Source organism: Liolophura sinensis, chromosome 1 (genome assembly GCF_032854445.1).
Source record: "Liolophura sinensis isolate JHLJ2023 chromosome 1, CUHK_Ljap_v2, whole genome shotgun sequence".
NCBI classification, from domain to species: Eukaryota; Metazoa; Mollusca; class Polyplacophora; order Chitonida; family Chitonidae; genus Liolophura; species Liolophura sinensis.
Window position 1 is genome coordinate 26,436,912 of NC_088295.1, and position 16,995 is coordinate 26,453,906.

At 36.9% G+C, this 16,995-nt stretch overlaps 2 protein-coding genes across 4 annotated transcripts in view; one reads left to right on the forward strand and one right to left on the reverse strand.

Annotated features, from left to right (window-relative positions):
- Positions 1–1,358: 1,358 nt before the first annotated feature.
- Positions 1,359–7,267, reverse strand: LOC135466379 (5-demethoxyubiquinone hydroxylase, mitochondrial-like). Of its 2 annotated transcripts, none has more exons than XM_064743827.1 (7): positions 7,174–7,267; positions 5,265–5,518; positions 4,408–4,522; positions 4,175–4,259; positions 3,891–3,945; positions 3,469–3,537; positions 1,359–2,429 (listed from the first exon to the last, which is right to left on the reverse strand). In XM_064743827.1, the coding sequence occupies exons 2-7, from the start codon at positions 5,499–5,501 to the stop codon at positions 2,352–2,354; spliced, it is 639 nt and encodes a 212-aa protein (XP_064599897.1). In that variant the 5' UTR covers positions 5,502–5,518; positions 7,174–7,267; the 3' UTR covers positions 1,359–2,351. The 2 variants fall into 2 exon arrangements, with proteins under 2 accessions (XP_064599897.1, XP_064599905.1); XM_064743835.1 differs by lacking the exon at positions 7,174–7,267 and adding an exon at positions 7,001–7,104.
- A 64-nt stretch (positions 7,268–7,331) lies between these two features.
- The window catches only part of LOC135482167 (uncharacterized), a 34,747-nt gene continuing 25,083 nt past the window's right edge, over positions 7,332–16,995 (forward strand). Inside the window, exon 1 of one of the 2 annotated variants that reach the window (XM_064762026.1) lies at positions 7,332–7,643. The gene's annotated coding sequence lies outside the window, so the exon portion shown is untranslated. Of the gene's footprint in view, positions 7,644–9,360; positions 10,305–16,995 lie in introns of those variants that run through there. The other variant, XM_064762027.1, reaches the window with a different exon arrangement.

Genomic DNA, 16,995 nt, shown 5'->3' on the forward strand with positions numbered 1-16,995 from the left:
ATGATTTTGGTCATGCGCCAGTTCAGCAATAACACATCATAGCTATGAACTGTATGCGAGCCATTCTCATTTTAGGATAGGCGCATTCTGGTTATGGTTGTGATATTGATAATGCATTGTTGTTTTACATCATCCAGTGGGTTCAACCCTGGCCTTAGGGAATTTTTCATTTCTCCCACTTTCTCAATTTCTGCACTCTCACTGTTCATGGGATCGTGTAACGGATTGCACATTTATCGACAGCTACTTGTCTACCACCGGCATTGCACAATTGCCAAAGGTCTGTGATTTATCAGTTCGTTTACCCATAAAACTGACCAGTTGTATAGTGGGAAAATTCGTCAGTATGGAATTTTAAAAGCCATCAAATAAAATATCATCCATAAGTCTCAGAAATAGATCTGGAGTTTCCTTTCTTTCCATGAAAGAATTCCTATGTTTCTTCTGTGTTTTTTCATATATCTTGTTGAGAGGCACTCAGGTCTGCTATATGTGTATGATGGTGTTCACAGTAAAGACGTCACCCAAAGTAACTGCTAAGTATTAAAGCAGATGGAGCTTGACTGAACCTGGCAGCTCACCCGTTCACCAGTTGCTGTATGTGTTGCATGGTTGAGCTGAGCACCTTAAATGGCTGGGTGGCTAGCAAGCTTTATGTTCTTGGTGGGTGGGCTGGTGATCTTTGTGTTTTGGTTGGGTGGGGGGCTGGTGGCCTTTGTGTGTGGGCTAGTGATCTTTCTGTATTAGGTGAGTGACCTCTGTGTGTTGGATTCTGGTGAACTTTGTGTGGTGGGTGGGTGTACTGGTGAGCTTTGTATGCTGGGTGGTTGGGCTGGTGAGCTTTGTGTGGTGGGTGGTTGGGCCTTTGAGCGTTTTGTGTTGGGTGGGTGGGCTCATGATCATTATGTTCTGGATGGGTTGGTGGTCTGAGACCATTAAGTTCTGGGTGGGAGAGCCGGTGATCTTTGTGTGCTGGCTGTGACCTATGGGCTAGTGTATTTGGTTTTAAACATTGCATAGCCCAGTGTTATATAATGTCCAAAGCCACTAGTCTTTGAGCAATAAGGGTGCTGTTTTGAATTTAACTCCGACTTCAGAGGTGTGTCTAGTGTCTGATTAAGTTTTTAAACCTGAGTGTCATATATTAAAGTGAAATACTCTATGAGTAGGTGTTAGAAAATCTTACAGTCCAAGATGCATGTATTGAATTTCCTCTCTAGGTAATCACACAAGGAATTCAGGTACACAAAACAAAATGTAATTTTGTCATGGTTGGGAATATATCTTTTTGACAGGACATTTTAACACTTGCATCAAAGAGGAGGTTAGTAAGGAAGAACAATGTGGTCTATGTCTTGTATAGGACATGTACCTTTTTATATATTTATTTTAATTTACAGATTTTCAAAACAATGAACTAGATAGGTGTAGCCTAGTCTAGAAATTTCCTTTTGAACAGTCGTCTACAAGGCAGCCATTCCTGAATGCACAGAAATACTACACAGCGAACTCATTCTCTTTTTTTCTTGAATAAAGCTCATTGTACATCTGTTTACAGAACACAATCCTTGCTTCTTTTATCATACCCTCAGAAGTTTAAAGGTTTGCAGGCTATTCCACACAGTACAGTGAAGGCATACTGCTTTGTCTAAGACAGTTACAACAGGAGTTCATTCATTCATTCATTCATTCATAACTACAACCAGACTGATGACTGTAATGATGTGAAGCCCTATCTAGCGCACTTACACTTGAGTTTTTCAAAAACTGATTTAATGCAATTAACCAAAGATTGACCAACAATACAGGGCTAAGAGCCTTCCTGTTTAAGAGTTTTTCATTCAGTTGATGTGAAAATATACCATACAAAATATCCATAACAAATGACATACAAATAAGCAAATTCTGTATTGTTATTTATTTAAATCCCCTGTGTCTTGAACAGCATTTGCGTTCTTAAAGAATTACCTTGCAAATGTTGGAAAATCTCTCAAACTGAAACCCTGACTCCTTAACATACTGTATGATCTGTAGTCTGTCTCTCACAAGCTTGTTGAAGTCCTTTCATGCTGCCACATTCAGTGACAACAAGGGCAATATAAAGCCACAGTTATTTAATAACCAAAAAAATCACACACTTTTTCGTAATTCACATCTGCACACAGCTTTTTCCATGACAAATTCACCTGTGTCCAATCATGAGTTTCTGATTTTCAAGAAGTGCAAACACACACAGCACTCAACCTGCACTTCACAACCATCTTTCTTTGAATACAGGTGTTAGTGTGTGAGGCTGTGTAAAATCAGAGGTATTATGTTGTTCATGTATTGTCACTTGAGGTTTCTCTCTGTCACACTTTCTCTGAAATCCAGACCGCACCTCTACAGCCCACCTTTATCACCTGTGTCAGAGCTGTGTAAAATGGGGCCTGTAGAAAACAAAAAGAAAAATATCAACTTACTTATTCAAATCAGTACCCAGTGAGCTGTTCCTCAGCATGAAGTAATAATAGAGGATTACCGCTCAGAGAGTAAACCAGAGCAGTGACGACAGTGTAATACTTGGCAAACGGTCACATAAAACCAGTGAAACACAGCCTCTTGTCAAATAACTTCAGTTAAGGCCTTATTCTCACTGTTCATATATATTTTTAAATAGTTGCAACTGGCACCCCCTATATCACCATGCTTTATTAAAGCTGAATTAAGTACATAAAATACCCAGTGATGGTAATTGCAATGTCATTAGTCTAGAAGTACGCAAACTGCTGTATTCTCATCAATTTGATGTACAAACATATTAAATATTATCAAAACCTCTTCAAAGTGACCTCCAATAAATATAGATGCCATAACTAAGATAAGGTAATCAGTTTTTTAGAAGGTGGTTTAATAAAGATTTTCACAGATATCAAGTTGTGAAACTAGTTATGACATTTTCACAAATATTACAGATTATATGTTTTCCCAAATTAACTGATGTATGATCTGTGCAAGATGACTGACAAACCAGAGTGAGTGAGTGAATGAGTGCTTGGGGTTTAATGTCGTACTTAACAGTTTTTCAGTCATATGACGATGAAGGAATCCTGCATGTAATGTGCCTACTTGTTACAGGACAGATTTCCACCGCTCTTTTATCTAGTGCTGCTTCACTGAGACGGCTTACCGAAGGCAAGTAAGACACCCCGCCCGAGCCATTATACTGATATGGGTCAACCAGTTGTTGGACTATCCCCTTCAGGCTGAACGACAAGCAAGGAAGTTATAACTTCCACTTTTAAAGTCTTAGGTGTGACTCGACTCAGGACTGACCCTGGATCTACCGCTCCAGAAGCAGACGCTCTACCAAATGTGCTATCGGGGCCGGTCTGACATACCAGACGGAAAAGACAAACACACCACGCATTAAATCATTTGAGAACGCCATGTTTGCAGATGATGAAGAAATAGCCAGTGTCTTGATACCTTCTCAGCATCATGTTCTAATCCAGTATCATGATGATGCAGCTCATCATCTCGAAACTTTTTCAATGTCTGCAATAGAAAATAACGTTTTGATTAAGACTGAGTGTGATTAAGAATAAGAGTGATTTGTATTTCAAGGTTCATGGAAAGCACGAATGAAAGACAATCTGCAAGTGTAATCTCATTTAAGGCAGTTTTTCTGATTGCGATTAACTGTAATTTATCACAAATTAAATACAAAAACTTGTTTTAAAAAAAAAAACAATGATACGTACATGTAAGGTACCAAGTAAAATTACTCACACTATGTCCTCTTCTTGTCTTTGGTTTAAACAAGGCTAATGTTGATTTAGTACTTCTATACTACAATAGTAATAAGTTATAAACATGACTAACTGAATGAGCATAAAAACAAATGTTACCTTAAGCAGTTCCCTGTGTTCTTCTGGGTCCAACTCAACAAGTTCTCGAATTTGACTACAAATAAATAAATAAACAAATAAAAAAATACAGTTACAGAGTGCTTGCTAGAAAATCCACTGATATATATCAAAGAAATGTCCTACAAACAAAAAGATAAACAAATATCATTAAATCTTGTCATGGCATAAATAATACAGAAATAATAGGGCTCCTACAGCTTAATCTGAAGAAGCAAGACCTGCATCAGAACTGAAGATGGAATGACTATCTTAAATCATCTTACTTGTTATAATGTTCTCCAATCACATCTTCCACAGCCACTGTACAGGCCATTGCTCCCTCCTTACCTAACAAGGCCGAGCCTGCTCCTGAGGGGAAAAAGATATTTAAAAGTCAGATTTGATCGAAATAGGGGGAATAACTCCACGAAGCCACACTAAGGGGTATAACTCTGACTCATGTAAAATTGGGGAGAATTTCATCACTGAATAAACCGAATTAAAAAAAGTTAGTTACCTAAGACATATCCTGCTATGTGCCAGAGAGGTAACAGGGCAGTGGGTCGGACTCTGTGTTTAACCATCAACTTCTCAAATGTCTCTCTGTGCTCTTTTTCCTGAGCTTGCATTTCCTGTTGGAATAAAACATTTATACATTGCAGAGTTACACACTCTGTATTTAAAATATCTGGGTCAAATATGTTTCTTGTGATGACATAATGAAAACTTATACACAATCCCACAGCACCTTCTGACCACCCAAAGTATTTTATCTATTTTATTTGTTTCACACTTTCACACTTGCAATGAATATTCCCTTGTAGCCTAATTTATACAATAATAGGATTTCCATCTTCCAGCTTACCAAATCACTCTATTCATATACATAGCCTACAGCCTTGAACGGCCCCTATTTATCCATTCATTTACACACGTTTGTACCAGAGGCTATATGTTATTCATATCACAATAGACAAGGCTACGTTAAGTAATTCTGTCACACATTCAGAACATCAGTATTTACAGATTTCTTCACAATCAAACAAATGTCACTATTTTTCATTATGCATGCATAAAAGGTCTGGGTATCAAGCAAAGTTACATTCAATTTCATAAAACAACATACAGAATATGTTAAGCCTTGTCATATATTCAAATATATGTCATATATTTCTTAAATGTCTTCAAATATATGACATATATTTGAAGACATTTAAGACAAAGTCTTGCTACATATATTCTGATGTCATTTGCCAAACATTTCCTTAAGGTCTGCATGAGAAAAATTAAACTTGCTATAAATGTTCTGATATCACAATTTTTCTCATGCAGACATTACCTTCCTTGCAAAACATCATTTCCTGCACAGCTTACCTTTATTAACGGCCCTACAGCTGTCCTCCCCAACACAGCGATCTGCCCTTCATAAATACGATCAGCACCAAGTTCCCCAGCGTGGTCCACACGGATGATCTTGTCCAATAGAGCCTTAGTTCTCCTATACTTGGCCGTTTGATTCGATGATATTGCCCTACAAGCCACACAGCATACATCCTGAAGTGTCTTCACTCTCCCTACTTGACGGCTTCTTCTGCAGAGATTCGAGAACATCTTGCATCCGCTCTAATCTGAAATGAAATGAATGACAAAACTGAATTAAGATCCCTCCTCCTATCATCTATAAGCATTTAACCACAACAGTAGTATGATGATGCTTCCTGTGAGACACATATATAAATACTACTATTTTGATGGGTCAGGCTTCTCAGATCGTACATGGCAAGATCTGTCAGCAACCCGCGGAGGGCTATGGGATTCTGTGAGCCCGGTTTCCTTCCCCATTTATAATGCTGGCCGCCATCGTATAAGTGAAATATTCTTGTGTACAGCACAAAACATCAACACCTACATGTATTCTACATCACTCATGTTAGTAGTTGCCAACCGTTTTATGCAAAGCATGTGTCGTTACTTCTACACAAGTACTTATTCATTTAATTATTGTTTATTATCATATTCAAGAATGTTTCACATTTCTGGTGGTGGTCATCTTTATGGATTGAGGAAATAGAATCACCAGTGGTAAACCAATGACCAACTTTGCAAGATGAGCTTTTCATATTCCATATTTATGGAGGCCAAGTGCCACATTGACTATTTAACCGTCACCAAAGCCCCATTAACAATAACTGTAGTGGAATCTACAGATTCCCTCTCCAAAGCTTGTAATGAATCAGTCACACCTCTTGAGTGTCCCAAGGACTGATAGACATTTAGCAACCACTGGCCATGGCCCACTTCATCTTCCTGACAAGAGCTAAAATTGGTTGCCAGCACTGTAAGCCTTACCTCACTTTATGAATGGGAGTTACATACCTAATATTACGCATCTAGACGTTGGTCCCGATATATTTACAGGCCACAACAGCATTTACAGAGAAAATTCTCCCAATAAGCTGGGTAAAATCACAAACCATGCTGAGGTAAGGACAATGCATGAGTACGGTACCAGTAAGCCTGTGTGACTTTGTTATCAGTTAACTCATGAAAACAGTCCATAGATCAAACTAACAAGATGGTGCTATATCCATCGACTTATTATAAGAAAAGCCATGGGAAATGACTACTGCTTAATGTATACATGTGTAAAGTTCTGGAGCAGCTCATATATTATACTCGCAGTAAAGGAAATTCTTTAGCTACACAAGTGGGAATTCCCACAGCTCTGTTTGGGCTAACAGTATGCATAACCACAGCTCGACAGAGCTGGAATTCTCAGTACTCGCATGCTGGTCTTCACATCTGGAAATTTGAGTTCAAATCCCTCACATTATCAACTGCAGACTAAATCCTTGAACCATTACCGAGACAGGCCAAACTTCTGGTTAACTACTCCAGAATAATTCTGTCACTTGACTTATGACAGAGACGGAGTGGTTCGAACTAAACCTAATGACGTATGTACCCACTAACTTTGACACATGTATTTGTACAAGGCAACAATGTTAACGGAACGATGTATATCCAAAAAGTATACTAGTGGGTCAATTGTATGCAGTGCTAATACGGCTAAGTTAAAGTATTTCGTCCACAAACAAAAATTAACCTACATGCGACGGCTTGCTTATGCTTTTGATCACGTAACCAATTCGTACGGAGTTACTTCCCCTTGATTTCTATCCACAAGTGAAAGAAGTTGTTCGGCAAATTTATTACTTTACTCAACAACTTCACTCTGCTTTGCGTTTTGCCTGAAAATTCTTGTCTTACTATATAGCATTACCTAGAATGCACACGCTTCATAAATCAAACCATCTTCAGTGAAATAAGAATCTGTCAAAGAAAAACTTCTAAAAATATCAATGACAGGCGAGTACACGTTTCTTAACGCCCCCTGGCGGTGGTTGACAGAGTTAGCGAGAAAAGCGAGGGAAATCGCCACTTCCTCCGCACTGTCTGATGCGAGATGACAGCTAAAGGATTATATTTAAAGTTCAAACAAAGGCCTTCTATGTCTAGAGGTTCCAGGAGTGGAAAACCGTAGAGACAGACGCACGTGGGGGGATGTAAATCCCGTGAGACACAACGAGAGCATCAGCCACAAGGTGTAGCAGGGGAGTTATCGCGATTCATTGAGAAATTTCGTCAGCTGACGAAGGAATGAATGAACGGTTTCAGACTGGCCAATGATTGAATGAAGACAGTTGTCTGACAATAATCTTTTATTACACCGATCTCTACACACCAGAATAGGTGAGAATGTTGTTGCTATCTAAACTCCCTCTGTCGAAAGTTTTTTTGTTCAGTTTTACGCCTTCACAACACGTACATCACCACATGACTGTTTATTTATATTGTCTGGTTGAGAATATTGATTTTGTTTACAGCATACATGTGATGTGTAAATGTTGTGTGTATAGTCGAATAATCCAATATCCATCTCATTAATGATTGTGCGTCAGATTTTTTATTAACTTTTGTTCCGTAAATATGTTCAGTGCTTTTTTGTTTTTTTGTTTTTTCTTTTCTTTTTCTTGATTCGGCCCATATATCAATTTGTATTAACTATGACATGTTCATGATGTTGTCATGGCAATAATTAAAAGTAAATGGTTAACTACAGCAGACTGCATGTTTCTGGTATTACTGTTTGCTTGTGTAGCAACCTGTATGTCTATTAGTAGGAATATACATCTATATATTTTTCAACTTATTTCAGTTTTTATTCTTAATTTTATTTACCGATATTTATTTATTTATTCATTCATAAAGTATATATATATTTTTATGACTGGCAGGGTGGAGCCAAGGATCTCAGCTGTGATCTTTTAATATGAGGTTGGGCGTAGATCATAACCGAGGTGTCATCCAGGTTAAAGTAGTGATATTTAAGAACAGCTTAACGCGGAGAAACTCCGTGCAAGAAAATTCAGTGCAAAATGAACCAATACATGCATTAACCAGGCAAAACTCCAATGAAGTATGTTCACCAAGACATTTTCTCTCTGCCAATTTTTTCCGTATTCTATAGCTTTTGCTACCAGTAAATCCAAGATATTTTACAGTTGTGACTTGCGCCCACATGCCATGTCTATATCGGGGCCAAATAAATCAGGTTCAGCTAAATTTACAGGGTAATAGTGATGTAAAGGCAAATACCAATTGTGGCAAAATGTGCGTAAATATTTCAGCTTTCAGAATTGCCGTGCTTTATGCTTACTCTGGACGAACGCACCTGCATCAGAATTTAGTGAAGTGGCAGCTCTTGGTAAGCAGTACACCGGAAGCGGGTCCGCATAGCTCTCAGTCTAAGAGTAGCCAGCGGTCCTCGCTTATCAGTATATGTAAGCAATCTTTATACTGAGATTTTGGCCTAGGATTTACTGAGTTTCTGTTAAGATTTCTTTTGGAGAACCAGTAAGTTTCTTATTCGGTGAACATGATTGTATTCTTTTAATCTACTTTGCCAAGTAAACATATGTAACATAGGATGGGTTTTCGTATTTACCTTGGGGAAGAGACCCACCCAACATTCCTTGGCCCAGAAGGACTTCATTTGATTAGCTCCAAAACCTGTTTTGATCTGTTTTTTTTGGTTTTTTTTTTTTTGGTAAACCTGCACTTTGTTTTCACTAAACTTGTTTTATTATTAACACAACTTGTATTTTCAGTTTTAAGATTATTTTTGTCTTGATTATGTCGTAATAATTGCTTATTGTTTTAGTACATTTTTTTAAGTGACTTGGCTAAGGTATTATTACTAAATGGCTGTTCTGTATTTAGCCATATAGGAATGAATTTTCAGAATGTAGCACAAGTAGTTTATTGTACTCGTATACTATGTACATATGGATCAAACAAGGTCAAGATTTGTGATGCATTCACTTATTCTGTACAGTTTTTCTGAGTTTTCTTTTTGTCTTGTTGTCTTTCTTTTTATTACATAACGTTTTTGTTGATACAAATATGTGAAAGCTCTGTGTGATTGGTTTTTATATTAAACATCTATATTAATATCTATGTGCACTGGTTGATCATATATATTGTTGTATTTAAAAAATGCAAGAAATGTACTAACACTATCATATAGATTTATAAATCATGCCCTTCACTATATAAGTGGGCTAAAATGTTAATTTCTCCATGACGGACTAGTTCATGATCAATGAAGCCATAAATAGGCTCTGATGCAGCTCTCACTTGTTAAGCTGCGCCTTTAAGTGAGCAAGATTATCTGGTTCCAGGCTAAGTGTGCCAGTTTACTTCGAGCACGTGTAAGATGCCAGCGAACTCTGCGGGCAGTTCCACTCTGTCTGCCCCAGTGAATTTCAGCCATGGAGATTACCAAGATGGCCAATCAATCAGTATGGTATTGTGCTGGCCTGTGTCATTTTATGTATGTCAAATGATTTACTAGGTCATATGACACACTTTACTCAATACTGACCTTTGTAGTTTGCCTGCAGAAGCAAGTATGACCATCTAGTGTGTCCTTAGCTTTAGAGTTTACCAAAATGTTACTTGTATGTTTTACCTTTTCTTATTGTTGTAAGCGTATATATTACAGCATTGAAAACCAAGTCCTACCCACGACATTAAAACGGTACTTGTTGCTGCCTCACTTGGCACTCAGCACTGGAGGTTAGAGCGAGGAAACAAGACTGGTTGACCTGGCATCAGTATAATGTGGCAGGGTCGGGTGCCATGTCTGGTATCTTTGGCATGATACTTTAGTGGCGCAAGCACATTGGCAGAATGGACTGTTTATTGAATTTTGAATGTTGACTAAGTTGCATGACTCATAATATCAGCATTTCTCTTCACAGATTAGTTTGTGTACACACATACGAAGACGCAATTCACTTCCTACTGCATAAGAGCTTTAACTGTTCTGTTACGGGCCAGCTTTGCCAGGTGGGTTACAAAAAAATCCTGGATGGGTTCCTATTAACAGAAATACGACTATGTCTGCCTTGTTTTTTTTTATTAATGTTCTAATGGTATACTGGTTTTGTAAATGGCTTAGAACCACTTCACTTCTCAATACACAACCCTTAAAATTGTAATACATTTCATTCCCATATTTCATTAAAAATGCCTTTAAAGCACATGTCGTAGAAAAATCTAAATGTATAGTCCTCAGTGTGTCTTGTTTTTAGAGATTTATTTGAGGAAGTAGTCATATATTATTAAATTTAGTAAACTTTGCCTCAGCTTTTATTGGCCAGGATCTCAAGAGCCAAACAAGATTGAATTGAATTCGTAAACTTCATAAATATTTATTGTGTGAGGCGTGCAACTGACATTTTATCACAAGAAATTCCAGTATGTTGCTCTGCTGTCAAAGTTGTCATCTGAAGCTAAAACAGTAACATCAATATTTTATTGCGATTATTAAAAATAACTATTCACAAAAGGATTTTCACGTTTGCTTTCAACTACAAATATTCAGTTTTGCGTTAAACCAACAGACTGTTACTTTTATTTCCATGTAGTTGAATGCTTGTAGTGTGTTAATCATCTCACTAATCATTATAAAGGTATGTATAAATCCTCAGTCATTGTTCTGTGCTAGCATACTAACCACTATGCCACAAGGACTTACCACAGTTTTTGAAGAGCTCAAAATAAAAATGACCTCATTGAACCACAGAGATAATTTTATATCATAAAACAATACGCATAATGTCAGAAATATTAGTGATTGTTTGTGATATTTTATCCACTTCCATATTCTGTACTTTAAACTGATTAAACTGAAAGATACTTCATACATGTACATGGTGGCTTTTGTTCAGAAATTTGTTATTACATGTACCTTTTCTATATTTTACCTTGATCATGACAACATTGGATCAAGCCCAAAACCGGCTTGTTTATGATTGATGTTTATTGGGACTATGTAGTGGTTATATATGTTTTCAATGCTAGCTCTGATATCGTGTATGAAAAATGAGGTGTGTAGGAACTAAATTCTTTAGATTCAGGACTACGTCAAGTAAACTGATCCTGGACTTTCAGTTCCAGAAATAGAAATTCATTTGCAAAGTTCTATCTCATGAATAAAAAAAACTGATGCTAAATTATCTGCTTTGATGTTATCACAATGAGTTGGCTAGCTAGATGCATTTGATCACTACATAACATTTCCCTATCCACTAAAGGTAGGTTTCACAATTACTGTGCAGGGGTTCTGTTACAATCAGAGTGGTCAAATCAACACTGTAACCTATAGAAATCTTATGAAGAACCACACTCATAATTTTGTTATTTTGGAACCTCACTCTGGAATAGATTTCATTTGCTAGGTGTTTTAACGTTGCACTGAAGAATATTTTTGTTATATGACTGTATGATGGCAGTCCATTCTGTGGATAGAGGAAAATGAAACCAGTGGCCTTGGGCAGGTAACTGATGAACTTTACCACATGTGAAACAGAGTTCATCTCTGGATGTGTGTCATCATCATTAATGTATGCTGTATTGATGTACATCAAACTTCATGTAAGACAACCTAAACGGTCCTATAAGCCCTGCTAACCGCTCTTTACACTTTGATCATGGGTATCTTGAAAACTCCATGTCCATGAAGCGTTTGACTCATGTTTATAGTTCAACAGCAGACGTGATTTCAACCGAAAAAATTCCAAGGTAAACTCATTTATGCCTCACTACAACAATGAACCAATGTAAATATGTGCACAGGAATAAGTGAAATCTTTTAATTGGAATCTTTAATACCTTTTTAAGCAAATCATTGCAATTACCACTGGCTGATATCATTACCAATACAAATAATTGGTATTACCTTTGTTGTCGGTATCATTGCTAATATCTCTCTGTAAATGTTCATAAGGTGTTTTTGTGAACACCATCTGATAATTTGGTATAAAAAATATGTTAATATCTGTATCTATTCTGTGGTGACATTCATTGTACAGTGTTAGTGACTATCGTGATGGATTTGTTGCATATTGGCTTGAAATTTTGTGTCAGGGGCTATGGTCCCTTTCCAAGGCACATGTAGCTTGTGGCGGGGATATACTGTACATGTAAAAACTTGCCCTCATGCCTGTCTGATAGCCTTTGTGTTAAGGTCAAGATTTGTTACGATATACTAGCCCAACCATTATCTGACTTACTCACCATATCACTGAAGGGATATATAATACTGTAATTTCAAAAGAGTTGCATATTAATTATCATAATGAGGAATTTGTGTCCGTTTCGAGTTGACCTTCTTATTAAGGTCCACTTTTGAGCCAATCATTGTCAAAGTTTGTGTACATGTACAAAACACACAACATCCCAGTTGTAAATTGACCTGGTCAGTTGCCTTAACAGGGAAGTTATTTCAAATTATTCAGATCTGCTTGTCAAATTGATCATGGAGTTAATTAGGTCTGTGTTCATAAATTGTTTTCATGACCTGTGCACATTAATTTTGATTCATAATTTAAAACACTTAAACATCGTCCTGTTGTTTAATGCTGATATAAATGGAATCTAATAAATCTTAAAACTTTTAAGTCACATTATGTGACCTTAATTTCGTCATCTCTGGGACCATCAACCTGAAGAACTGGAAATATTGAACATCTTGAACCCTGTCTATCAACGCCTAAAAGGTGATTTAATGACTACATATACGTGCATGAGGAAAAGACTGCCAACAATTTAGCTAATCAGTTACATTTTGAACAGTGAAAATGGCCTTCCTGTTATTAAGGTGAATCAGCAAGGCAGCCTGGGCACAGCTGATATTTCATGGAGACCACCTGTCAAGCCTGTAGCTGGGCTGCTGTTTCATCACACATAACTTCTCCACAGCCTGCTCATAGAGTATTATTTCAATCTCTGTAACAACTTCACCCAGGTAATATGCCAACACATGAAATTTATGGCCTCATTTTTTACACGCTAAAACTGTTTTATTATCAACAGACCTTTTGGCTCTGAACTTTAAAGTCATCTTAGCCATAAGACTTAAGTTCAATAAAGGGAATGGTCATGAAAGTACCAGACCCTCCAATTTGTAAACACTCATTGACTTTTTATGTTCATAATCTAATGTTTGTGTTCAGATTGTTATCTCTGATATTGTGGGATTTGTATTTTTCTCAAGAAAGTTTTCACTGAAAAGGCAGCAGTGGAGGAAACTGGAATTTCATGATTAACCCATTACCTTTTTGAAAGTACATTTACCTGACTTCACAACAGGTGATACACAGGTTTTTACCTGCAGAGCATTCTTAAAGTCTATGCTCTATTTGTGAACGGTATTAAAGTGTTTTACAAAAAACATTATATATTAAAAACCATACGGAAAACCAAATCTACCAAAATTGTGAAAGTTGGCTACAATATTTTAAAAAGACCTGTTTAAGGTTTGTGATTAAACAAGTGATTTAGCAGGTTGATTGTTACATGTAAATAGATTGTACTGACTTTTGCCATCATGACTGAAATGTTATGGTTAAAAGATAAGATGCTCCATGTAGATGAACTATTGTACTATTTTAAAATCTGATTGCTCAGTGGAAAATGGCCCCAAATCATCAGGACACCATTGTTCTTCAGCAGCCTAGGGTTGTGGTGGATGTGTTTGTCATGCAGATGCACTTATAGATATCAGTGTAGAGTATGTTGTTAGGTTGGAGGTTATTCCCAGGATTGGGTCGGCAAGATTGGTGAACCCATGGCCTGTTGCTTGTGTCAAGCCCTTGACCAATCAGGTTGCACGTTTTAACCCATATCTTGCTGCTTTGGCTGTGGTTCTAAGTCAGAAAATTTGTCAGGTACCTAATGAAGGTTGGTGGTTACTCAAGTAACTTCAACCCTAAACCTGACTGCCATCATGTCAGTGAAGAATTCTTGAATACCAATTAAACAAAAGAGTGGATTTTGTTATGATCAGTATTAAAGTTTTTTGGCTTGCAAATTGTATTAGTTGTTTTGATCTTCATTTAATTTACACAGTTGAATTTTAGTTTAAAATTTTATGGTTATGTGATGAAAAATGTGGCAGATAGTACATAGTACACATTGACTACAACCAATTGGGTTGGTGCTGTTTATTATTCAAGATATAATGTTCATGAAGACAAATGACACCTATCATACTTACATTTGGCTTGTACTGGGGAATCTGTTTTAGCTCATATTAATAGTGATGATGATATCGGTTACATCACAAATGTTCAGATTTAATAATTATAATTAGCATTAAAAAAAATTAATAGATACCACATTTGATATTGTATAATGAAGTATATGTACGTTGAGATATGGACTGTACTTGCTTGACTATTGTTGACATTCAGTCTTTACCACATTTTATTTCTTGAAGTGTGTAACCTCATTTTTGTTTAAGCAGTTCAAGATATTACGCCCTTGAACTACTCTACTTAATTTCACAGTTTGCTGATTTAGGCGAAAGGCTGGTTATATGCCCTCAAATGAAATCTGCCAGCTTTTGGCAGCGTGCCAGGTTAAATGGTTGTTAACTTATATATATGGCACAAATATGTGTACATAGATCTATAAAGTCTGGTACATCACAGAAAATTTATGTCTCCACACACTATAAACTGTAGAAAGACTAGACACTGTCTGTGGAATACTGGTATTCATGTCAGAACTAAGTAGTGACCTACAGAGGAATGGTAGACCTCGCACCCTGGAGGTCATGAAGATACTATTTTTGACTGTTGACCCAACCTTCAGGGTACCAGTTAGCCAAATTAATGACAAGAGCAGTGATGTGATTTACTCGGCCTCCCCGTTTAATTAACCCTGGTGAGGTCAGTGAACACCAGGATTCCCAGGTGACCAGGTAATGAGGGGGGCTTTGATTTGAACCTGTGGTAGATATATCAATTACTTGTGTATCTCTTAACAAACTGTACTTGTATATGTACATTTGTAGAGAATTACTGTCACGGTAATGAGTTGACATTGATATCAATCCGTGGTACAATGCAGATATATCATTTACTTACTCGCATCTGGTACTTGTACATGTACCTTTGTAGAGGAATACAAACAAGGCAATGAGTAGAGATGCCTTTGGTCGATTTGAACTAGCTATACAATTTACATGTGTATTATCATATACTTGCTTACATCACAGTATACAGTACTTTACCTTTGTAGAGCAATACACTTCACTTTATATGTAAATTCTGAAGGGATTGAGAATGTTAAACTTAACATAAAAGCTTATCATTAAAAAAAAAGTTAGAGTGATACGTGGTCATTTTCTTTACGATATTACCATGACAGCTTTGATCTATATGTCGGTATGTATAATAGTAAGAGTATTTGTAATGTCTGTCCTGAATCCATGGATTGCCAAGGCCTACATTTCAACTTTTTATCTCCTTACCTGGAGGGTTTTTGTCAGAAAAAATAATCAGGCTACTTTGTTTACAAACATAATGATGTTATGTCGGCTGACATGTTTATTTTTAACCTAGGTACACATAATTTCACATGCAAGTTTATACATTAGACAAAATGCTTCTGTGATTTGTTTAGTGTTAGTATAGATGATATTTAATTATGTACAGGTGGTGACACCTTAGTCAAATAGACAAGTTAGTCACATCTGTAAGGTTGCCAAACTGACAGAAAGATATGAAAAGTAAGCCCTGAAGACAAGTGTGTGGATACTGGGAAATTCGTATCAGTGTGTATATAGCAGCATCTTCTACGTCCTGTCTGAGTTCACACATTTTGTGGCGGAAATGTGGACAGAATTATTGTTATGACTATGAGGATGTAAATACTGTAGTATCCTGCTGTGTTTATTTTTCTTAAATATTATCATGTAGTTGCACAGTTGACCTGCTTTCTATAAATAGCTTGTCTTTACATTTACTTACTGTACTACATGTATAATGTGTATGCGTGTGTGCGAGTGTTTGTGTTGAGCCAAATTCATGAGATGCGAAATATATACCCGTTTGACCAGCTTTGAAGTCTTTACGATATATGCATCATGTTACCTCTTAGCAAAATTCCTCGCAAGTACATATCTTTAATGGATTATAGAATTTATGGAATATTTATATCCAATTTTATAAGAAACATGTCTGTGGAATCTGCACCTATCTTTTTCCTATAGAATGCATGCACATGAAACCCAGATGATATGTTTCACCAGATATGTGCTATGATATACCACTTAAGTTTGAACTTTGATAAGGCCACCTCAGTCTATGGTGATTAGGTTTTGATGAGGATAAACACATGGAGGTAATTATCGTGATAGAGGGGTTTTGGGTAAATGAACGAAGCCATTAAACTTAAATCTGTCGACGAGCAGCTCGGCTCATTGTGACTTTAATTGAGCCTCCATGTAGGGACCCAGCTGGCGTAACTGAACTTTGTCTCCACAAAATAGACAGCTGTGAGGTATTTCATGTCATAATGTGTGTGGTTTTCATTCCGTAGTCATGCACTTGTGAACGAACACGTACCTGATTCAGATGACCTGGGGACATGCAATTGGTGCTTCTTATATGAATAGGTTATTTACTAGAAATCAGTCTTACAGGCTGAAGCATGTGCATTTTTCCAAAATTCATGAAATTGTTGGAAT

Bases quoted from the DNA above. Each gene is read 5' to 3' on its own strand.
- LOC135466379 (XM_064743827.1), bottom strand. From the start codon at position 5,501: ATGTTCTCGAATCTCTGCAGAAGAAGCCGTCAAGTAGGGAGAGTGAAG. The intron at 4,523-5,264 runs GTAAGCTGTGCA...TTATTCCAACAG, and splicing joins CTGTAGGGCCGTTAATAAAG to GAAATGCAAGCTCAGGAAAA. The intron at 3,946-4,174 runs GTAAGATGATTT...ATTTATTTGTAG, and splicing joins ATTGGAGAACATTATAACAA to TCAAATTCGAGAACTTGTTG.